The sequence below is a fragment of the Prionailurus bengalensis genome, chromosome D1, assembly GCF_016509475.1.
Source record: "Prionailurus bengalensis isolate Pbe53 chromosome D1, Fcat_Pben_1.1_paternal_pri, whole genome shotgun sequence".
Lineage (NCBI taxonomy): Eukaryota > Metazoa > Chordata > Mammalia > Carnivora > Felidae > Prionailurus > Prionailurus bengalensis.
Genome location: NC_057346.1, coordinates 56,701,600 through 56,724,271, shown reverse-complemented (window position 1 = coordinate 56,724,271; position 22,672 = coordinate 56,701,600). Strand labels below are relative to the sequence as shown.

The following is a 22,672-nucleotide window of genomic DNA, read 5'->3' as shown; positions in this document are numbered from 1 at the left end:
ACGTTGCATCAGCGTGGCCTGTCTCTGCGCCGGCCCCCACCCGCCAGCCAATGGGGCCTGGCCGAGTGTACAGATCCCGGCTTGGACCCACCCCACCCACCACGGAATCAGGGCAAGCTGGTCCTCCCTCCGCATTCTCAGCGAGGGAGGAGGGGGCCCTCTCTGCACAGCATCCAGCATGGCCTTCTTCCTCTGCCCCCAGCCCCACCTGCCAGCTCCACCCTGATTCTCCTTCCTGGCGGTGGCAGAGATGCCCCCTCCGCCTGGACTGGGCCTGATTCTCCCCAGCCTGTTTTTCTCACGCTCTGTATCTGCTCTCACCCACACCTTCCAGCCCACCGTGTCCCTTACTCCACTGTGCTCCCAAGTCGTCCTCTCCGCCCTGGCCTTCTCTCTCTCGAGTGCCAGGCTAAGGGATGCTGCCTCCTCCTGGATGTCTCCAAGCTACAGACAACCACCTTCCCTCCCAGGGTCCATCTCAGGAAGAGGACAAAGTGCCATCACCCAGGCCCGACATCCCAGAGTCCTCCTTCCCCCTGTTCCTGGGCCCTTCATGCTCAGCCCACCACTAGGACCTCTCTAGCCCCCTGGTTCCTGTCTGGGTCCAGGCGCTAGCATCTTGCTCTGGGTTATTGTGACAGTCTCCTCTCTGGCTTCTATCACTCTCCACTCAGCAGGCAGAGAACTACTTGAAAAACACCAATGTGACCTTGTCCGTTCCCTGCTAAATTGTCATCAGGGAGAAGCTCCAAGCTTCTCAGCCCCCAGAGCTCCTGGGAGACCCCTGGCTGGCCATCCTCTGCAGCTTTACCCACACATACTCCTACCCCCTCATGTGGTGACCTTTGTTGGGACCCTCCCTGCCTGCCCTGGCGGCTTCCCATGAAATGCTGTCAGGACCTAACTCATTTTAGCCTGAGGCCTAAAGCCAGCAGGCTTGTGGTAGTGGAAAATGACAGGCCTGGCCAGATGCGATCGAGCCCCAGCCTCCCAACCTCCCCAGAGCTGCAGTGAGGGCCTCTGAGCCCCAGGCCCCATTGGCTTGCCCTTCCCTACCCCCCACTCAGACAAAGGTCCTTCAGGCCTGGCTTGACCTCCCATTGGACGTTCTTTTCCCATTCACTTCATTGATTTTTAAAAACTGATTATAAAAGTAATATATGCTATTGAAAAATTTCAGAGAAGCAGAGAGGAGAAAATAGAAATAACACGAATTTCTATCTCCAAAGATAAATAGTATTAAACCCCTTAAGAGTATTTCCTTCTGGCCTTTTTCTATGAATATTATACACATTTCTCTATGTCTGTTATTAGTACACATTCATTGAAAAAAATAAAACAATTTCAGGGGCACCTGGCTGGCTCAGTTGGTAGAGCAGATGACTCTTGATCTCGGGTCATGAGTTTGACCCCACGCTGGATATAGAGATTACTTAAAAAAATAAAATCTTTAAAAATAAAGAATAAAAAATAAATAAAACAACTTCAAACAGCAGACATGTTTTAAAAATTAAGTGGAAGATCATCTAACAACAAGACTGGGCTTTTTGGTGAGGTATGAACATACTTCCATTCATCTGTGCCTCTGCACATAGCATTTTCATAGATATGCTGTTTTATAAGCAGCTCTATTTGAAAAAAAATTTTTTAATGCTTATTTATTTTTGAGAGACAGAGACAGAGTGTGAGCAGGCAAGGGGCAGAGAGAGAGAGAGACACAGAATCAGAAACAGGCTCCAGGCTCTGAGCTGTCAGCACAGGGCCCAAGGCGGGGCACAAACTCACAAACCATGAGATCATGACCTGAGCTGAAGTCAGACGCTTAATCAACTGAGCCACCCAGGTACCCCTATAAACTGCTCTATTTTTTATTCACCAATCCATTGAGCTGTCTTTCACTGAGAACTGAAACAACTTCCTCCTTTATGATGGCTGCCCATGGTCCCTCCCTTACTGACATTCTCCAATTTTCAGCCCTTACAAACGAGGCTGTAATGACCATCCTTGTACCTGTACCTATGCTCATATTTTCAAAAATAATTTCCTTCAGCTAAATTAAAAAAAAAAACTGATCTTTTTTTTCAAAAAGAACACAAATAACTTAAAATTTAAAAAATGTGTGAATACGTAATGCATTCATATACAGTTGACCCTAAAACAACACAGGGATTGGGGTGCTGACCCCCCCACCCCCACAGAGTCCCGAAATCCACATATAACTTTTGACTTCCTCGGAACTTAACTGTTAATAGTCTCCCATTGACCAAGAGCCTTACTGATAACATAAAGTCAATTAACACTTATTTGTATGATATATGTATTATATACTGTATCCTTATAGTAAAGTAAGCTAAAGTAAAGAAAATGTTTCTAAGACCATCGTAAGGAAGAAAAAATACACTTATAGTATTGTACCGTATTTATCAAAAAAAAGTCTGCATATAAGTGCACCCACGCAGTTCAAACCCACGTCATTCTGGGTCAACTGTAGTCCAAAAATAAGTCTCACCCCTCCCCCTTTCTCCTGTCCCTCCAGTCCTTCCCCTGAATGGAAGGAATGTTACCTTCCTTCCTCACCCACCGGCAGGGATGGTCTGTGTGTGCATCTAACAGCAGTGAACCGTCACATTATCCGTCACTTTGCCCTTCCATATCAGTATCAGGACATAAAGAACTTCCTACTTTTTGTTTTTTCCAGCTTCTTGGTATTCCTACTCCCTACCAATAGATAGGTTGTTTCCAATTTTTGCTCTCACAAACAATGTTGCAGGGAATTACTCAGTAACAGGTCTTTAAAGCTCCCAATGCAAACTGCCTTCTAGAAAGGGTGTGCCTCTCTCTCTCTCTCTCTCTCAAAAATTAATAAATATTAAAACAATTTAGAAAGGGTGTGCCAATTTCTCCTCCTGCAAGAACACTTCTTCCTGTTTAAAATGAAATCCCTCAGAGCCTTCTAGATCCTGCTCATATCCCCATGTTACAGATGAGGAAAGTGAGGCACAGAGAGGTGACTTTCCAAGATCACTCAATGAGAGGTAGCACCCAGACTTCCTAACAACTCCCAGGTTGGGTTCCTGCCCCTCTACCGGCTGCCGTCCTCTGCCTGGGCCTCCCCAGGCAAGCCGCCATGCCACTCACAACGCTTTGCTATCCTCTTGTGCGTGTGCAAGGCCAGGTGTGAGTGAAACCAACAGGATGGCCCTCAGAGGACACAGCAGGAGTGGCCTGGAAGGACTGGACCAGGCCGAGAAGAGGCAAGCAGAGTGTGGAGTGGAGAGCCCAATGTCATTCGGAGTTCTCAGAGTGCTCTCCAGGTCCTTGTTTCATCTGTGCTTCTCATTATCTTTGAGATTATCATTGCCAGTTTACAGAGGGGGCTCTAGATCACGGGCACAAGGCTAAAATGTAGCAGAGCTAGGATAGGATCCAAGCCAGGGCTTCCTGTATTCATAACACAGAGGAGGCTGCACTGGGCTGAAGTAGATTAGGGCTGGGGTGTGGTTGGGTGGTCAGGATTCAGGGGTCCCTTTTCCGAGTGTCAGAGATGGGAAGACAGGGCGGTCAGCCCTGTGGGTGAGGTGGGCATCACTACCATTACAGCTGCTGGTGTCACCTAGAGGAGAGGAAGAGAGCTGGGAGCTGGGTGAGGGGTGAGGGGTGAGGGAGACGGTGGGCGTGGGGAAAGGGCCAGGCAGTATTTAACAAGCCTCTACCACCCTACCAGCCCCCCAGCCTTGCAGGCAGCTGGAGCTATTTCCATGGGGCTGCCAGAGGAGGCCTCGGAGGGAGAGGCTGGGGGAAGAGAGGGACCTACCCATCCACTCAAAATAAAATGTGCTCCCCCACTCCTAAAGCTGAGCTTTCTTAAGAGCGTCCTCCCTTGCTCTGGCCCTGAAAAGGCAGAGCATCTCTGCCCAGGGGCACCAAGGACCTACCTGTCTTTGCAAACTGGCACTCCTGATGCAAGGTGAGGAGGGCAAAGAAGGGGCTTGGCCTTTTCCAGGGACCAGTGGGAGCCACGGAAGAGCTGGTACAATGGACGGAGCCCCCCGCTGGCGTCAGGAGCTCTGTGCCTGTGTTTGTCAACTGGCAGGGAGTAGGGTGGCAAGAAGAAGTCGCACCCTGTCATTTGACAAACGGAAACTGAAACTCAGAGACTAAGAAGTAACTTCGCCGAGGCGTGAAGGGGTGGAGAGATGAGAGTAGAATCCCAGACTTCCTGGCTGTGCCCTTTCGCCTGTGCCTGTACACAGGTTCCTATTAGGCATGTGTGCTATGTGTGGTGCATCCGCGTTGCTGGAGAATATGCAGACACGTGTGCATGGGTGCTACGGGTGTACGCGGATTGCACGAAGGGGCCGCAGTGGGCGGATGGACACACGTGCATCCGCGGTGTCGTGTCGGTGGGCGTGTTGTGTCTCCTGGGTGTTGTGTCAGGCATGTGAGCGAGGGCATTGGCCTTTCCGTGTGACTTCCCTCCACGCCAGGACGGCGGAGGGGTGGGGGGTGGGGCAGGCCTGCTTTGGGAGGAGGAGGGGAGAGATCCCATGCCCGCCCTCCTCACCCCCACACGGGCCTCCCACCCTTCGACGTGGCAGCTAGCACTCCACCGAGAGAACCCGAGATTGCAGAAATTGCGTTTCCCTGACTCATGCTTTGGGCTGCGAGCATATTCTTGGCTCCTGGACAGCATCTCAGAGAACTGCCTGTGGTGGCCCTGGCCCTCTGAGGGAAAGGGCCCACAACAGATTGGTTTCCAGAGGCTTCTTTGGCTCCAGTTTTATCCCATGTAAAAAAGGATAAAAGCATTACACTTCCTTCCAATTAACGTCCTATAATTAAGAGTGAGATACCAGTTAGGTGCCCAGCGAGGCCAGCCGTAGCAAACGTCATTTTTCTGTCCTCCCCTTTCCCTACCTTCCCTTGGACAAATAGACTTAGTTTAAGTCTCAGGGCTGAATGCAACTCATTGTATGCTCTAACAGACTCCACTTAGCCTCCCTGAGTCTCAGTTTCCTCAGTTTTAAGACGGTGACATTCCTACTTACCCTGAAACAGTTAAATATGATATGAGTACGGTGAACACTTAAATAATCTTTTATTTTTTGTCCTAGGATTCTGTGGGGGCAAGGACGTGTGAATCTAGCCACTGGGGCCAGAGCAAGCTGTTCCTGTAACCCCTGGTGAACCGGGGCCTGCCCATCTGGCTGGGTCAATTAGAAGTTGGTTTGGGGGAAGGAGGACTCGGGGTCCAATGTCTGGGCTCTGGCCCAGCTCGATCTCAGACTTGCTGTGTGATCTTGGGCAAATTTCCACCCTTCCCTGGGATGGGATAGATGTGGGGGGCAGGAACAGCTCCTGCAGGCAGCCGAAGGCACTGAAGGAATCCAGACCTGAAATGCTGGAGAGTCTCTCTGCAATGCAAGAGTGTTTCCTCCCTCCAAAAAGAGTGCTTTTTCCAGAAAGGGCAGCCCGGGAGTGTGGGGGAAGGGCCACAGCCAGGCCTGGGCTAGGCTCAGAGCTAAGAATAATGTGGCAAAGTCTCTCAACATTTTTTTTGCTGATCTTGGAAATTTAAAGGAGCCGTTGTCTTTCTTCACGGAGGCGGTGCTTGGAGCTCCAACGACTCAGGCAGCCACCTCCCATCACTCACTCACTGACTGTGCTTACCAAGTTCCTCTTCTGGGCATGCGCTATGCTGGGTACCGGGGACCCTGAGTAGGAGGCCGGGGTCTCTAAGTGACACTCAGTGACAATACAGGGTGATGATGACACATCAATCCTGCCATAGAGGAGGCTTCTGACCCAGTTTGACCTACAGTAGCGATCTGGTAAGACTGCCAGAGGGTCCCTTTTCCTTAGGCATCAGGAGATTCTCTCTCTGTGAATGGGGGTATTAGTCCTTTCTACTCTGACCTTCTAGGATTCTAGGTTTATCTAAGGGCAGGAGCCTCGGCTTACTCTTCCCCCTCAGGGCAGTCACTGAGAGTCACAGCATTCAGCTTACCCCTAAAAGTGTTGGCGAGGCCTCAGAGAGCTAAGAGATGGAACAGTGAGGAAGAAAGGGAATCTGTTCGATTTTGACAATCTAGACCTACTGGAAACCAAGACCAACCTTTCGTTTATTCCACCAGCTTTGATGGACTCTTAGTGCATGGGCTGATTGCCATCTGAGGACCAAGCTGGGCGTGGGGGTGGGGTGGAGGGCGGGGTATGGCCTGTGACCCAGGCAGTTTCCTTGGATAGCAAAGACTTATCCTTAAAAGCAATACACAATTAAGGCAGGAAAGCACGTGAGAACCATGACAGCCACTCCAAGGAAACGGACACCACTCTATAGAGGAGCAATTTTGTTAATGATCAGACCTATCCTAAGAAAGAATACTGAGCTGCCTCTGTGGGACTCCCTGTTCCTGGAGGTGCTGTGTGCTTGCCTTTGGGATACTGTTGAGAGGCTTCTGCCTGGGACTGTGCCCAGGAATCCACGACCTCTGAGATGCCTTGCAGCCCAGAGCCCCTGCTTCTTTTCTTCTAAGATTCTCTGACTATGAGATTTAACACTCTAAGATTCCTTAGATGGATTCAAAGATTCCATGGGGGTTCAAGTAAGATATCACCTTCTATGATGGTCACTTCAGGATTCAAGTTCTCTCCAATTCTGACCCTGATTCAAAGAGTCTGAACCTCTTCTAATCTAAGATTTCTCATAGTCTGTGTAATCTGTGTAATCAGACTTTGAGCAGCAGCCCCTAACCCAGACTTCCAGGTTAGTCACCAGCAGCAGACTGGGGTGGCCAGAAAGGGCCCTCTCCCCACCCCTCTGCCAGGGACCCAGATGATTCATCCACTGGGTGCTGGGATTCATTTGTTCCCCACGATCCAAGGATGCACCAGGAAGAAAGATGATAGGATAGTTTATTGATTGAATGAATGAATGAGTGAGCGAATGAAGGGTGTCTCTACCCTGTCCCTTCCTCTCCACATTGTGCCCACTTGTTATCTATCCCTTCACTATTAGAAGACTTGTGGGAGGTATGGGCATGTCCTAAAGAATCTGCTGCTGCCTTCTTGAGTTCCCTACTAACCTGCATGTTTCCTTCTCATCATGTACATCCTTGAGGACGGGGACTTTGTCCTTTTCTCAGCTGTATCTGTAGCACCTAGAAGAGAATTGAATATCCAGCTTAGCTCAGAGCTCAAGGGACTATCAGTTGTGGGAGGGTGGGGTGAGAGGGGTTGATAGACCTGGAGCCATGGGAGGAAACCCGGACGGGGAGGGGGCAGGGATAACCAAGGAGAGAGGGAGCCAGACTTACAGATGGGAGGGAAGGAAGCAACGAATGACAGCACCACATTTCACAGCCAAAGAAGGAACTGTGGCCTAGAAAAAGAAAGTAACTTGCTTAGGGTCACACAACCTATTACTTAGTGGACAGTCAGGGTTCTCCTTCCTGCGCACCCCTCCAGATCCGGCCAAACCACGACGTTCCCCCGGAGTCCCCGCCTCTATCACTTCAAGACTTTCCAGGGTGAGGGTCCCCTATTGGGCCCCTCAGGACCCCTCTTCCCCTCAGGGCAGTCACTAAGGTCGAGCTCCGGTGATCAGGAGAAGCTGCGGATGGAGAAAGATGCGGATGGAGAAAGATGCTGCTTCTCAGTTTCTGACCACCTCCCCTGAGACAAAGCAGAGGGGTCCTGATTGAGGAGGGGGCGTGTCGGAGAACCCAATTAAGTTTCAGCTCTAAAACAGGGGAACGGATCCCCTTGGGGCAGAGACCTTGCAAGGCAAAGGGCTGCTGGAAGGAAGTGCGATCCGGGGTAAGATTGTGGGGATTGGGGATGCTCCTCTCTGGGGAGCTGGACCCTGAAACTCAGTGTCCCCTCCAGCTCAGTGGTTCGAACTACCCCCCTCCCCACCCCCCGCCCGCTCCCCACCTCCAGAACCGGAAAAGTCCGGAGTCTCCGCAGTGTCCACGCGCAGCGCAGGTCGTGCGGTCAGGTGCCCGGCCTCTCTGCTGGGGGTTCCCAGCGCGCCCCCCCCCCCCATTGGGGGGCAGTAGGACCCAGGGGCCGGGTGAGAGCGCGCAGGGGGAGGGGCGGCAGCCAGGGCGGTCTGGGGGAGGTCTTTGGCTGTTTTTTTTTTTTTTTTTGGCTGAGCCGGGGCGCCCTCCGGAAGCGTTTCCAACTTTCCAGAAGTTTCTCCGGACGGGCGGGAGGAGGGGAACGCCATATATAGATCTGGGGAGCCAGGAGCGGCGGAGAGTGGAATCCGTCCGCGGCTTGAGTTGGGACGACTGTCCGGCGCCAGCCCACCCGGTCCAGGTGAGGGAGGAGGCCGGTCTGCGTGCGGCGGGCGCTTTGGGGGTGCTCCGGAGAGTGAGACAGGGCGGGAGGCCGCCGGGAGGGATTGGGGGCCAACCCAGAGCCCGCAAACTGGAGTCCTTGGCCCTTAGGGAGCAGCTGGGGCGTTCGGGGTCGGGAGCCAGGGGCGGCTGAGTGAGCCTGTAGGACTAGGGCGAGATTAGGGCAAGGGTGGGGAGTCGGGGCGCTCGGAGGCTCGGAAAAAGTGCAGGCTTCCATGGGAGTTTGGGGCAGGGGTGCTGACGGCAGGGAGGAAACAGTGGGGCTGGGAGCCAGGATGCTGAGACTGCCTTGTGCAGGAACCAGAAGGGAGGAGGTAGGGTCTGGGGGCCTCTCCAGCAGGGGTGGGAGGCCAGGCCAGCTTTGCAGTTCGGGGCGCCTCCACCTCTAGGGCTGAGGCCCGGGGGCCGGCGGAGGTAGATGGACCAGCCTCCTGACGGGCAGGGTGGCATCTGTGCCTCCTGAAAATAGGGTGGTAGGAAAGGAGATGAAGTCGTCTTGGCTTTTCCTGGGAGGGGTTCTTGGGATCCCCACCGTTTGGGAAGAGTCACAAACGGTGGCTCCATTTCTGATCAGCAGCCTGCATGTGTCCATGTTGGCAGCTAAAGGAGCAGCTTGACCAGTGTCCCCCACCTCCCTTGGGAAGGGGGTGAGGAATCAGCAGGCTCCATATCCCCCCACCCAAGAGGGGAGGGTTAGCTGATTAGAAGGCTTTGAGTCGCCCACTCTCAGCTCTGTCCAGTGCCACCTGGTTCTTGGAGTGGCTGCAGGGTTAAGGCTACTTCCAAAGGCCAGGGTTCCCTGCCCCCAGCCGAGGGACATTCCTGAGGCGGCCAGAGTGGAGGAAGAATGAAACCACTTCCAGCATGGCCAGGAGGCCCTGCCCCTCCTCTTCTCCGTTTCCGGCAGGTCCCTCTGGGCTGTAGGGCCCGGATGGAGGGGAAGGAGGCTGGAGGGAAACTGGGGGCCTTGGTTCCCTGGAAGCCTCTGGCTGGCACCACACCCTCCTGTCTTCAGATGGTGCACCTGCCCATCCCCCCCTCCTGAGGCCTCCGGATCCAGCCCTTTTGTTTCTGGTCACCGGGATTCCCAGCAGAAATGGTTTTGTTTTGTTTTGTTTTAACCTCACGGTGTAACAGGATACCACATCCAGGCTTCCTCCGGGGGCTCTGCGGGTGCTTCCGGGAGGAAGAAGCCCTGCGCTGGGAGGCCTGCCCCCCCACTGATCCTGTGGGACCTGGGGTGGCTCCCTGCTCCACTCTGGCCTCAGTGGCTCCCGCTGTACAGTGAGGTCCCTGTGGAGCTGGGACTAGCTGTGCCTTCCTTTGTGCCAGGGGCAGTGTAGATGGGGTCCCATGTTGGGGTTGGGCCTTCCAGGCCCCGCCTCACCACCGCTCCAGCTCTGCCCTAGCCCATCCTCCTCACTCTTCTGTTTTCTTTCAGAATGAAAAAGGCAGGCACTGACCTCCCCCTGAGGCAGTTTCCAGGTACTTTAGACTCCCTCAAAGTGTTTGAGATCCTCTCTGGTGACCCCTAGCATTTGCTTCTCTTCCCTCTTACTTACAAAAACCCAGAATCCAGTCTCAACTCAGTCTGGCTAGCTGTGGGCACAGCCCTTGGCTCTCTGATCGAACAGTTTTCTTTGTGGGACTGTAAAGTCATCTAACCTCGGCCTCAGGGCTGGGATTTCTCTGTGGCAATGCGGGCTGGGCTGTGGGAGGCTGGCTTGCTTGCAGTGACTTGCCTCCCTCTGTTGCCGCTGCTGGGTCAACGTTAAGGGCGGCCCTTCTCCGCAGCCACGCATCTCCCCGCACCTCCCTGCAGAGACCCTGTGCAGACTCAAGGAGGCTCTGGGCCACCCCCTGGGACCTGCACCCAGGCCTCCTGCTTCCCAGGCTGGAAGCCCCCCTCTGCCGGCGGCAGATGGAGATAATTCAGTTTCCAGCCTGCCACGTCACCTAGAGCGGGAGCTAGAGCAGGAGGAGCAGGAGCGCGGCTGCGTGGCTGCCTGAGGAATCCCAAACTAGTCATTTGGAGCTTTCTTGGAAAGCCCCTCCCAGCCCTTTGAAGTTCTGGTTGGCTGGGGGTGGGGGCTGTCAAGATGGTGTCTGCCACGTGGCAGGGCTGGGAGCTGGGCTCCTTGACTCTCTCCCAGTGGGATGCTAGTGGCCTTTTCCCCCCCCGCGTCTGTGCTCTGGCATCAGCTGTATGGACTAGAGGTGGCCTTCGAGTTGAGTGACCAAATGCCTGTTGTCCAGGCAGAATAATCAGTAGTGCCCCATTTTACTCTCTTAGGCATCCTTTTGTGTGCAGTAATTCTTTGGTCTTTCTGCTTTTGAGGCTCCAGGCCTGATGGGGAAGGAGCTAGGGCTGGGAGGAAGGTGGGCCCTGAGATCCCCCCTCTTGTCTGCGCTCTAGGGTACAGGTCTCTCTTGGGCCTTGCGCCCTCCCCCCCCACTTTCTCCATGCGTCCTTTGCTCCCCCCTTTACGCTGCACCTTCCGAGAGGTGGCCGCCCAGGGAGGGGGGACCCGCCTTGGTTCACAGGATGGCTACAGCAGTGGAGTCTTTCCAGAGACCCAGTGCTCTTGCAGGCAGGCCGAAGTCCTGAGGGTCCTCTGCTAGGATTCTCAATTTGGAGGTCCTTAAGGACCCCAGGATGGGATCCGCTGGAGCAGTGGGACCCCCGCCTCCACCAGAGTTCCTACCAACCCTTCCCTTCCCCCTATCCATCTTGCCTGAAAATAATGGGGAAGTATCCCATGTGGAGAGACTGTCCTGATTGGAGGCCCCGGGAGGAGAGTGAGGCTTGTTTTGGGGACCAATGCTATTGCTGTGGTTTGGAAGGGATCCTGAGGAGAACCCTGAAGCCACAGAGCGGAGGGCCTGTGTGATAGCCAGGCTCTGTCCGATTGGAGGGCAGAATGGAATCTGAGGTGGACCCAGCTTCCTGTGAACACGCTTCTGGTTAGCCTCTGGTGAACGGGAGGGGGTGTCATTGCTCCATTCAGCTGTGACTTACTCCTCCTCCAGTATCCTTCCTCTCAGGAAACCTACCCCCCACCCCACTTTTGTCCTGGGGATTTCCCATCCATTCTCAGGACTGTGGACAGATGGACAGGTATGTCCCTGCTAGGATAGAGGCCTTGGGCGTGGAGACCTAGACCTTTATGGCTTGGCAAATGGAGACTGAAGCTGAGAGAGGAGTGGACACACACTCAAGGTCACCCTTGGGCTGCAGAGTTTAGCATCTGGGTTCCCCCATTTAATGAGTGAGCCAATGGGTGACTCATTAACATCCCAGGGCAGGGTAAAAGGCACAGGGGGAGGGGCAGTCCTTCATCCTGTCCCAACAGGACATCCTTTGTCCAGGCACCTGAGCTTCATGCAGACCCTCAGTCCATCCACCACATTTTTCCACTGGAAAAGGGTCCCGGGGTCATATGAGATCAGAGCTAATCTGTATACAAAATGAAGACCCTAAGTCTGGCCAGGTGACCCTGATTTTTGTTCATTGAGGAACAGCTGAGGCCCATTGTGTGCTAGGCACTGGAGATGTAGAGGATAACCAGACTGGCTCGATTTCTTGTCCACTCGGAGTTCATAGACTAGTTAGGGATGGAGATCATGTATAATAAACACACAAGACTGACTGTTGTAAGTTCTGTGTAAGAAATCAATAGGGTGGAGCTGTTGCCTTGCTAGAAACCCTGCTCTGGATTAGGAGCTCAGAGAAGGTCTCAGAGAGACTGGGCAGACTGAGACTTCTGATCTGGGCAACTCTTGAGTTAGGTCTGGGTTCCCCAGAACTCTGAGCTCTCTTGATCCCATCTGCAGGGGCCTTGGTGGCTGCCAGAAGGCTGGGGATGGTTCTTGGGGAGGAACATCTAGGGTTTCAGGGCCACCCTCTCTCCAGCCCTCACAGGTCCCCCGTGGTGCGTACAACCCGCCTCCCAGCCATGCGCCTCCTCGCGCTCATCGGCGCCTGCTGCCTCCTGGCCGTGGCTCTGGCCGCCGAGGTGAAGAAGCCCGCGGCTGCTGCAGCACCGGGCACAGCAGAGAAGCTGAGCCCCAAAGCGGCCACGCTGGCCGAGCGCAGCGCCGGCCTGGCCTTCAGCCTGTACCAGGCCATGGCCAAGGACCAGGCGGTGGAGAACATCCTGCTGTCGCCCGTGGTGGTGGCCTCGTCCCTGGGGCTCGTGTCGCTGGGAGGCAAGGCGGCCACGGCCTCCCAGGCCAAGGCGGTGCTGAGCGCGGAGCAGCTGCGGGACGAGGAGGTGCACGCGGGCCTGGGCGAGCTGCTGCGAGCGCTCAGCAACAGCACGGCGCGCAACGTGACCTGGAAGCTGGGCAGCCGCCTGTACGGGCCCAGCTCCGTGAGCTTCGCAGAGGACTTCGTGCGCAGCAGCAAGCAGCACTACAACTGCGAGCACTCCAAGATCAACTTCCGCGACAAGCGCAGCGCCCTGCAGTCCATCAATGAATGGGCGGCGCAAACCACCGACGGCAAGCTGCCCGAGGTCACCAAGGACGTGGAGCGCACGGACGGTGCCCTGCTGGTCAATGCCATGTTCTTCAAGCGTGAGTCCAGAGGGGTGGGGCGGCCGGGCACAGAGCCCTCAGCAGCTGGGGTGGGGTGGGGAGCCAGCTCGGCACTTGTTGCCCAAATGCCCGACAGGTGCCAGGGCAGACGGCGGACGTGGCGGTGGCTGAGCCGAGGGTCCTCCTGAAAGAATTCTCTGTCCGGTGGAATCAGCCAGACCCTGACTGTAGAGAGCTGTTCCTCATAGCTTCAGGCAGCATGTCGCGGGGCCAACGCCCATGTCCCCCAAAGCGAGGAGCATGTACTCTGTGGACTGGGCGCTGGGGTGGGAGGGAAGGTGAGCCCCAAAGACTAGAACGGAGGCCTGTGGCAGAGAGAGATCCAGGGTGTGCAGCTGGGGGGCTGTGTTCTGAGTGGGGGCCGTCTATTTCTGACCTTGCGTTCTGCTTCCCGCTCCAGCGCATTGGGACGAGAGGTTTCACCACAAGATGGTGGACAACCGAGGCTTCATGGTGACCCGATCCTATACTGTGGGTGTTACCATGATGCACCGCACAGGTGGGTGACCTGCGGAGCCGGGGGCCGAGGTGGGGGGGTGAGGGCGCTCGGGGCCTAGGCCGCCCCCAGCCCTGCGTGCCCAGTGCCCTCTCGGCTCTCCTCCCAGGCCTCTACAACTACTACGATGACGAGAAGGAGAAGCTGCAGATTGTGGAGATGCCCCTGGCGCACAAGCTCTCCAGCCTCATCATCCTCATGCCGCACCACGTGGAGCCCCTCGAGCGCCTTGAGAAGCTGCTGACCAAGGAGCAGCTGAAGATCTGGATGGGGAAGATGCAGAAGAAGGCTGTCGCCATCTCCCTGCCCAAGGGTGTGGTGGAGGTGACCCACGACCTGCAGGTGAGGGATGGCCCAACTTGGGGTCTGCAGGGCCTGGAGGAGAGGAGTGCTTGGGGCACCCATTCGTCAGCTCAGCCAGTCTGTCCTGAGCCTCCGTGGGTGTCCAGGTAGTACTGGGCACTGCTGCGGGGAGAGGCCTGGGACCTGCCTTTGGGAACATAATGGTGACATCCGTAGTTAAATGCGATAGAGCGCCTGCTGTATGCCAGACACTCTTCAGAGCACTTTGTAGATGTTAACCTTTTAATCCTCGAAACAACTTCATCAGGTAGGACTAATAAGCTTCTTAGAGATGAGGAAACCGAGGCTCAGGAAGGTTAAACAACTTACCCACAGTCACGCAGACGGTAACTCAGACATCTGGCACCAAGCTGTGCCCTGGTCCCGTACCGTACTGCCTCAGAGCCTGAGGTGCCCCCAGTTCTAGACTGTTCCAGCCGTAGGGTCGTCCCCCGTGCAGCAGTAAGACGAACAATGGCTGTCAGCAGTGAGGCACTCAGGGTGGCTGGAAACTGAACCCATGCATTCAACGTTATCTTCTCCTCATGACCACCCTGGGTGTTGGGCAGTGGCTTGAAGGGAGGCAGTGGCTTGCTGAGGTCACCTTGGTTAGTGAGTGGTAGAGCTGTGATGAGTCCTCAGGGTGAAAATTCAAGGTGACCTTTTTGTCAGTCAGGAGAGATTTATTTATTTATTTATTTATTTATTTATTTATTTTAACCTACTCAAAAGGGAAAACTTTTATCTCATTCGTGCCTTGGATGCCAGAAATGGCTCCTTGGTAAGCTTCTCACTCACGGGATTGATTCAGATTCACTGCTGACACCGTGGAGAGAAAGCTTGTGATGAAATGGGGCTTCGGCTCCAGACCACGGACTAGTGGCCCTTGCGTGGCCTGTGCTGTGGATCATGCTGAGGTGTCCAGAGAGGAGCCATCACCACGTCCGGAACCCGTCCAGGTTCTTTCCCAGCTTCTCCTTCCGCCGTGGCTGCTCTGACGCCATCCTCCCTTTTTTTCTCCCGTGTCTTCCTGGAACCCTGGGTGGACACACAAGTCCATGGGGTACGTGGAATTGAGAAATTTGACGTGTGTGACTTGTGTAAGGTCATTGGGACTGGAGTCGCTGGGCCTAGAACACCTGTCTCAGGACCCCCTGACCCTCAGGACCCCAGCTCAAGTGCCTATTTGGCCTCACCAGGGAGGTGGCCTGTCCTACAGAAACCTGGGCCCGGAAGCTGCTGGTGACTCGGCCAGTTGTCCTTCTCTGCAGCGTCTTCCTCACTGAGCCGCAGGGCGACCAGGCTCCGGTCGTGGGGGATAAGGAAGGCTTCCTGGAAAACGGGGTGGTTAAAGCATTCTACAGGGATGGGGGTGGCCATTGAGACACCATTGAGGGTGCCGGCTGTTCAGTGAGACCGTCAAATAAAGTGCTGGGAGAGGTATGCTAAGGGGTAAGGCCACAGCACAAGCACAGTTGACATACGAAAGCGCTTGTACTTGGCTTCCGGCGGCTCTGCAGAGCCATGGCAAGTGTGCGTGTTGGGAGTGGGGTGCATGTTTGTGGGGGTGCGTTTTAATTTTGTACTTTGGGAATATGTAAAAACATATATTGGGGCGCCTGGGTGGCTCAGTCGGTTGAGCGTCCCACTTCGGCTCAGGTCATGATCTCATGGTTTGTGAGTTCAGGTCCCACATTGGGTTCACTGCTGTCAGCGCAAAGCCCGCTTCAGATCCTCTGTCCCCCTCTCTCTGCCCCTCCTCTGCTTGCAGTCTCTCAAAAATAAACAAACATTTAAAAAAAGATGTATCATGTATACATTAACACTTGATCAGTGTAATGAACTCTCCTGTATCCATCACCCAGCTTCAATCATCAGCAGCTCATGACCGATAAGGAGTCATTGATATACAGCCATTTCTCCCCCAACAGATTATTTTTTGTTAATTGTTTGTTTAGTTTTGGGAGAGGGAGAGAGAGCATGATGGGGAGAGGGGTAGAAATAGAGGGAGACAGAGGATCCAAAGCAGGCTCTGTGCTGACAACAGAGAGCCCGATGTGGGGCTTGAACTCACAAACCATGAGATCATGACCTGAGCCAAAGTTGGACACTCAGCCTAACCAGCCAGGTGCCCCACCCGCATCAGATTATTTTGAAGCAATTCCCAGGCAGAAAGCACCCTGGACAGGTTTTAAAGCCCCAGGATTATATGGTCATAGCTATCCTTAGAGTAGTCTTCCTTACATTTGAGTGTGCCAAGAATTACCTAGAGATTTTGTTAAAGAAGCTTCCTGGGTCCTCCCCCAGAGATTCTGATAGGTGGCTCTGGGAGAGAGGGCGTCAGGAGACGTGTGTTCCATATAAGCTCCCAGGTGGTGCCCGTACCGGCAGTCCGTGACCCGTGCTTTGAGAAGCACTGATCAAGATTGCTCAGCAGGACTGGGGATAAATCCTGCCTTTCCCCCGAGTCTCCGTGTCCTTATCTGTTATGTGGCAATTAGAGGTTCTTGCAGGGTTGTCGTGAGAGTTAAGAAAGCAGTGGTTCGAAGTGCCTACATCATGTCTGGCATACAGGAGGTGACGGGGAGGTGGTAATCTCTGCTCTGAGGAACAGGGTAGGAGGTGATGGGTGGTGAGGGTGGAGGGTGCGGGTCTAGGAGCCTTGCCCATCTCACGGCCTCACCTGGCACCTGCCTCATCCCGCAGAAACACCTGGCCGGGCTGGGTCTGACTGAGGCCATCGACAAGAACAAGGCAGATTTATCACGCATGTCGGGCAAGAAGGACCTGTACTTGGCCAGTGTGTTCCACGCCACTGCCTTCGAGTGGGACACAGAGGGCAACCCCTTCGACCAGGACATCTATGGGCGCGAGGAGCTGCGAAGCCCCAAGCTCTTCTATGCTGACCACCCCTTCATCTTCCTGGTTCGAGACACCCAGAGTGGCTCCCTGCTGTTCATTGGGCGCCTGGTTCGGCCCAAGGGTGACAAGATGCGAGACGAGCTGTAGGGCCCCAGGGTCGTGGGATGGCAGGAGGCAGCCGAAGGCTCCTGAGACACATGGGTGCTATGGGAGGGAGGGAGTTGAGGTACTGACCTTGGATAGTCCATGGGGTAGGGGTGGGCAAACAGAGCAGGCTTCCTGTGTGTCTGAGCAGACTTCCCAGCCATCTGCTTGGACGTGGGCTCCCAGATACCATGATGCTGAGCCCAGGAACCCCAGGGACCCCACATTCTGTGGGACCTGGGCAGTAGTCATGTCCTGCCCTCAGAGCCCTGGGTTTAAGCCTGCCTCAATCAGTGTTCATATTTATAGCCAAGTGCTTTCTCATCTGTGAGACGGAATCGAGCTAGTGGGGGCTCAGCCCAGGCCCCGTGGAACGGGGGCCCTCTTTCCCTGACCCGACCATCACCTCAGCCCTCTCTCCAGCTCTATTCCAATCCTCTCCCAACTTCCCTCAACTATAAAATGAGGTGCTGCACCCCCTGGGACAAGTACTCCCATGATGGCCCTGGCCCCAGTTGAGGGGGGGGATCGGGAAATAGCTCATGGGGGTGGGGGTGGGGGCTCATGGGCGGATTCTGGTCAGGCATCATGGGGATGAACTTTTTTTCTCCGTTTGTAGATTTTCAAAGATGGGGAGGGAAGGGGGAAAATGAGCCTTTGTTGCTGTCACATCAAGAACTTATTTGTACAATTTTTTTTTTCAATAAAACTTTTCCAGTGAAGTTTTGTTGGAGCATGGGGGGTGACTGGATCAGAGATTCCCATGTCATTTTTCCCGGGAGACAAGGGCTCCTTGTGTTAAGCCAGGGCCCATATCAATATGGTGCTGAAATGCTGGCAGATAACCGCAGGCCCCCTACATGCCGACTCGGGAAATGGTTTTGGCTTTGGCCGCCCTGGAGAGGTGGCTTTGGGGCTGGGGTGACAGTGCTGGACCTGGAGCCCGGGGCATTCTACGCTGGAACTGTGGCTCTCCAGTCTTCAGTTTCCTAGCTTTTCACTTCAAACTGATCTCATCCATAGCCAGGTTAGATAGGCTGCCTGACTGGGCCCGGCTTTGGCAGGAAGGAGCTTGTGGGATCCTTGTCCCATTTGGGTGTGCAGCAGGAAAGGAGGAGGGACCTGACACAGCCCTCCTCACATGGTCCTTAGGGCTCTTGACCCCATAGCCCAGGAGGAGAGAGGGTGAGTGGGGCAGAGGAAACTGGATTCGACACTGCTTGCTGGCAATGTAGTCTCGGGCAGGTCACTTCCTCTCTCCGGGCGCCTCTCTGGCTTCCCTCTTCCACCAACTTTGCCCTGGGGGTTGTTGGTCCAGGGAGGGGAGCCCCTGCCTGGCTGGGCAACCCAGTTGGAGTCTTCCATGATGTGAATGGGGCTGCAGAAAGGCCAGCTGACTGACTCCTGTTAGTACCAAAACAGCGTTTAGAATACTGCTGCCAGAGCTCCAGGTCTGTCCAGTGCAATGGACCCAGTAAATCAGATGTCTGCCCTCAGGGGCTTCATCTGAAAGTGGAAGCCTATAGTGACAAGCATGCTCACTCCTCACTGTGTTCCAGTCCCCTGGATCATTCTGTTCCAGACTTGCTGTACTCATTCCCTGCCTCAGGGCCTTTGCACTAGCTCTTCTTTCTGCCTGACAAGCGGTTCTTTGTCAAGGGTACTTTTTTTTTTTTTTTGTCATCCGGAACTCAGCTTGAATGTCATTTGCTCCACAAGGCCTTCCCTGATAACCCAGTGTAACTAGCAACTCCCCTGCCTCAGTGTCTATACTGTGTTTTCTCTTTTTACTGACTCCTTAATGCTGTGAAGTTTTCCACCTATTGACACATTCACTGCCTGTCCCCACTATTAGAATGGAAGCCCCATGAAAGTAGGGGCCACATTTTGTTAATCACTGTATGTCCTGCACCTGCATTCAGCATCATCCCCACATAAGACACTGAAAATATATTTGCTGGGTTAGGAAGTGAAGCAGCTGTGCTAGAAGGGTAAAAGGGCTGTGGGAGTACAGAGGGGGAAGCTGTGACTGCCAAGGGGAGATACAGAGGGCTCCCAGGAGGAGGTGACATGTGGGCTGCCTTGAAGGGTGAGTAGGTATTTTTTTTTTTATCAGAATAATGATTTAAATATCAGCTGATAACTACCTTTGCGTTTTGCTTCTAACACCATGTTTGTGCAAAACACCATGTCAGTCTCTTGGCGTCCCGTGCTATGGACATGGATATAATTTTATCCAAATTATCCACATTTGGATATAATTTTATCCAAACCTCTTAGCAGCTTGGCTAAGTAGGAATTCTCTCTGTTTTGGTGGTGAGATCACCAAGGCCGAGGGAGGTTAAATAACCTGCCTGAGGCCCCACAGCACAGCCAGCGGGGCTGAGCTGGGAACTGTTTCTAGAACGTTGACTAGCTCTCCCTCCATGCCACGTGGGAAGGGCCGGAGAGGAACTGGCCAGATTCTAATACTGAAGGTGCATAGCCTGCTCATAGTCTATACGTGTCATCCCACATCTTCCCCATGACGGCCCAGTTAGGTGGGAAGTCCTCCTAATCATACTAGTGTGGCTCAGAGATGGGCAGAGCCTGCACAAGAACCCAGGCCTCCTGGACCCAAAGTTCAGCCTGCAATAGCGCCCTCAGCAGGTGGGAGTGCCCCACCCGAGGGGAGCTCACAGTGAAAGAAGCCAGGCCTGGGGGTGGGGGCCACCCAGATGACCCAAAGGGGGCCCTGAGGCCACCTGCGGCCATCTGGGCACATGTGGGGAGTGTGGTGAGAGGTCTGAGCTCCCTCCTCATCATGAAAGGTGGAGTTGCTAATGTGGAAGGTGACAGGGCAGGAGGCAGAGGTAGTCAGGTCAAGGTTGGGTTGGGGGTCAGACACCAGGTCAGTGCCACCAATGGCCCATCCTGCCCTGTGTGGAGCTTTCCTGTCGCCTGGAGGCCATTGGAGGGCTGTCCTATTATTCCCACCATGCTGCTTGCTAAAGCCGCAGAGATGATGATGATGACTGCTGGATTGTGAGGGTCCTGGGTGTAGTGCAAGTGCGGGAAGGTGGGGATGAACTCTCTACTGGGCGCCGACTCGGGGCCTGGCACCGCTGTGTCTGATCTCATTTAATCCTCAGCGCTTACCTGAGGGGTAGCTATCACTGTCCCATGTTACAGATGAGAGGGGGAGTGGCCGGCCCAAGGCCACCCAGCAGCAGGTCAATGACGGGGTCCGGCCTATATGGGAATCCAAGCATCCTGGCTGTGGAGGAGAGAAGTGGACAGGCATGAGTGCCGCACTCTACAGTTCGTAGTGGGTAGTCACCAGTGGGTTTCCATGTAATCTTAACCCCGGTCCCTGCAGCACAGAGCTCGTTACCCTGCATCCATGGAAGAGTACCCCAGCTGAGGTCTTGAGAGCAGGCCCTGGTCTGCCTGTGTCCCTGCCACACCCCATACCTAGCACAAGGCCTGGGACACAGGAGGTGGCCTAATAAATGCTCACTCAAATTGTCCAGTGGGTGCTCTGGTGCTTAGCAGCAGAGGCACTGGAGCCTGACAGACCTGACCTGACCTGTGGTCCTGCATCCCGGCTTTTCCCTGGCATGGTGACCTCAAGCTTCTGAGAAGATGAAGGCAGGAGCTGAGGCCCTGGGGCCTGGGTTCTGCAACTCGCATCATGTCACCTCCATCACATGCTGTTGGTCGAAGCAAGTCGTGAGGTGTGCTGAGATTCCAGGGGCAAGGAATAGACTCCATCTCTCGACGGAAGGAGCAGCAAAATGGCGTGGGCATGTTTTCAATCCATCACCCGGGGGGTGGCTGGTTCTCTTCATGCCTCACTCCCATTGTTTCCAGTCCCAGAACTGGAGTTCTGTGCTTGCCTGACTCGGGGGCACTAGTTCCGGAGTCAGATCTGGAAGGAGGAAGCATACACATCAAAAGAATCACAAGGTTTTGCTAATTTACATTAGCACAAAATCTGGAAAACATGGGAATGTTTACTGTGGGTGCTAGTCCACAGAGAGAGGAACATAATTTCATTGGCCTAAATTTGTTTGTTTATTTATGCATTTATGTATGCATGTGTGTGTTTATTTATTTGGTGGGAGGGGCAGAGAGAGAGGGAGAGCAAGAATCCCGAGCAGGCTCCGCACTGTCAGCACAGAGCCGGACCCAAGGCTCGAACCCACGAACCGTGATATGACCTGAGCCGAAATCCAGTTGGATGCCCAACCGACTGAACCACTCAGGCGCCCCCTGAATTTACTTATAACACAGGATACATTTACCTGAGATCTAGATTTAGTGTGCCACTTTGTGCAGCGAGGGGCGGTTTTCGTTGTTGGCTTAGCTTTTGGGTTGACCGAACCTCGGATTCAATAGGGAACTATGAACTATGCCCCATTGATGTTGAAATGCCAGGACTTTCTTGCTTTAAAATAGGGGAAAGAACCCGGACACTAAGGGAGGGAGGAATATTGAGGTGGGTTTACCCTGCGTGACCCACTCACCTGCCCCCTAGCCAAGTTCCACCCTCCCCAACTTCCTTTTCTAGAACCTCTAGGAAACTCCCTTCACCAAGATATTGCGAACTCCATTAGTGACGGGAATGTCTTTGAAACAGGATGTACTACTCGTTCTCTGCAGGCTAGGGATGCCAGCGGAAGAGGCTGCCACAGAAATGGGCTCTATAATTTTAGTGGAAGTGCTGGGATCCTGGAGGAGCAGAGCACACACAGCAGCACTTGGCCTGGGACATCAGACATCAGGTGGTAATCAGAATGGTTTAACTTACATCTTTATCTTTATCTTTAACAGAGGCTAATTGTTCAAAGACCAAATAGGACCAACAGGCAGCCTCTAAACCCTCCTTAATCTGTATTACAGAAACAGCAAAGCAATAAGCGAACAAAACCTTCGGCGTTGGGCAATGGAAGCCCCACTTGAGCCACTATGAAAGAGAACCTCAGTTCCCTCACCCAAAGCCCCTTGAATGGAAGAGAGGCCAGTACACTTCGGAGCAAACCCTTCAATAGCACCCCAGACGCATACTGTAAATCTTTCCTGGGCCATTTGCCAGAGAACTGTGCTCTGTGAAGGGAAAATACACAGACTTTTCAGGGATTAGCAGACCTTGAGTCTATTTAATGCTAATTTCCGAGGACACAGAGAACCACTGTGCAGAGGCTCCGGCGGATCAGGTGATAATGGGAGTTTTGACCTGAGTCCAGGCATGCTGCGCCCCAGGCATGAGACTCTGGACTCATCCTGAAATGATTTCCTCAGTTTCAGGGTGTAGAGTTGAAATTTACAGGCGGAATTCACACGTAACTCTCCAGGCCTACGGGATGAGGGCCATTACAGTAGAAGGGGACAAGTGGAAGCCCCTGGAACTTCACCTTCTTACCAGTCAATAAACCGGAAGAGTGGTTCAGCTCTGAAAGAATCACAGAAATTCGTGCCCTCCTCAAAGACCTGAAAGCTGCAGGGGTGGCTTCTACCGCGGGCCGCGTAGCTCACCTCTCTGGCCTGTGCAGAAGGCACAGGTCTCTGAGAATGACAGGGAGCGATCACGGGCTTGCTCGGATGAGGATGCCCCTTGCAGTCGCTATTCTAGGCGTGGCTTTTGTTGTGGGAGCAAATGTGCATGTTTTATGCCACTTGATGTGAAACTATGTATCGGCAAGTAACTTCTTTCCTCTTCCTGTATGGAGAATGGCAGAAGCAGTGTGCTTTCTCTTGGCGGAGAGAGAGCAGTACAGACCGCTCTTGCAACTTCTCTTCTCGCAACTTCTCTTGAAGCCTGTGAAGTTGCTGGTTCTCTGCTACGAGTTAGTCCACGGGGATATTTTTTTTTACCTGACAGAAG

At 54.0% G+C, this 22,672-nt stretch overlaps 1 protein-coding gene and 1 long non-coding RNA gene across 4 annotated transcripts; one reads left to right on the top strand and one right to left on the bottom strand.

The window, feature by feature from the left end:
• Nucleotides 1-6,937: 6,937 nt before the first annotated feature.
• Nucleotides 6,938-8,042, bottom strand: LOC122483326. Its single transcript, XR_006297387.1, has 3 exons — nucleotides 7,936-8,042; nucleotides 7,317-7,381; nucleotides 6,938-7,160 (listed from the first exon to the last, which is right to left on the bottom strand). It is a non-coding gene; the product is annotated as an uncharacterized LOC122483326 (long non-coding RNA).
• Nucleotides 7,426-17,528, top strand: SERPINH1 (serpin family H member 1). Of its 3 annotated transcripts, XM_043580209.1 has the most exons (6): nucleotides 8,209-8,322; nucleotides 9,805-9,848; nucleotides 12,277-12,941; nucleotides 13,363-13,461; nucleotides 13,568-13,800; nucleotides 16,507-17,528. In XM_043580209.1, exons 3-6 carry the CDS (start codon nucleotides 12,320-12,322, stop codon nucleotides 16,807-16,809), a joined length of 1,257 nt encoding a protein of 418 aa, XP_043436144.1. In that variant the 5' UTR covers nucleotides 8,209-8,322; nucleotides 9,805-9,848; nucleotides 12,277-12,319; the 3' UTR covers nucleotides 16,810-17,528. The 3 variants fall into 3 exon arrangements, with proteins under 3 accessions (XP_043436145.1, XP_043436143.1, XP_043436144.1); XM_043580210.1 differs by lacking the exons at nucleotides 8,209-8,322; nucleotides 9,805-9,848 and adding an exon at nucleotides 7,426-7,818; XM_043580208.1 differs by lacking the exon at nucleotides 9,805-9,848 and having other exon boundaries at nucleotides 8,207-8,322.
• Nucleotides 17,529-22,672: the final 5,144 nt, after the last annotated feature.

Excerpts from the sequence above, each read along its gene's own strand:
- SERPINH1 (XM_043580210.1), top strand. The coding sequence starts at position 12,320 with ATGCGCCTCCTCGCGCTCATCGGCGCCTGCTGCCTCCTGGCCGTGGCT. Across the intron at positions 13,462-13,567 it reads TACCATGATGCACCGCACAG|GCCTCTACAACTACTACGAT; the intron begins GTGGGTGACCTG and ends CTCTCCTCCCAG. Across the intron at positions 13,801-16,506 it reads AGGTGACCCACGACCTGCAG|AAACACCTGGCCGGGCTGGG; the intron begins GTGAGGGATGGC and ends CTCATCCCGCAG.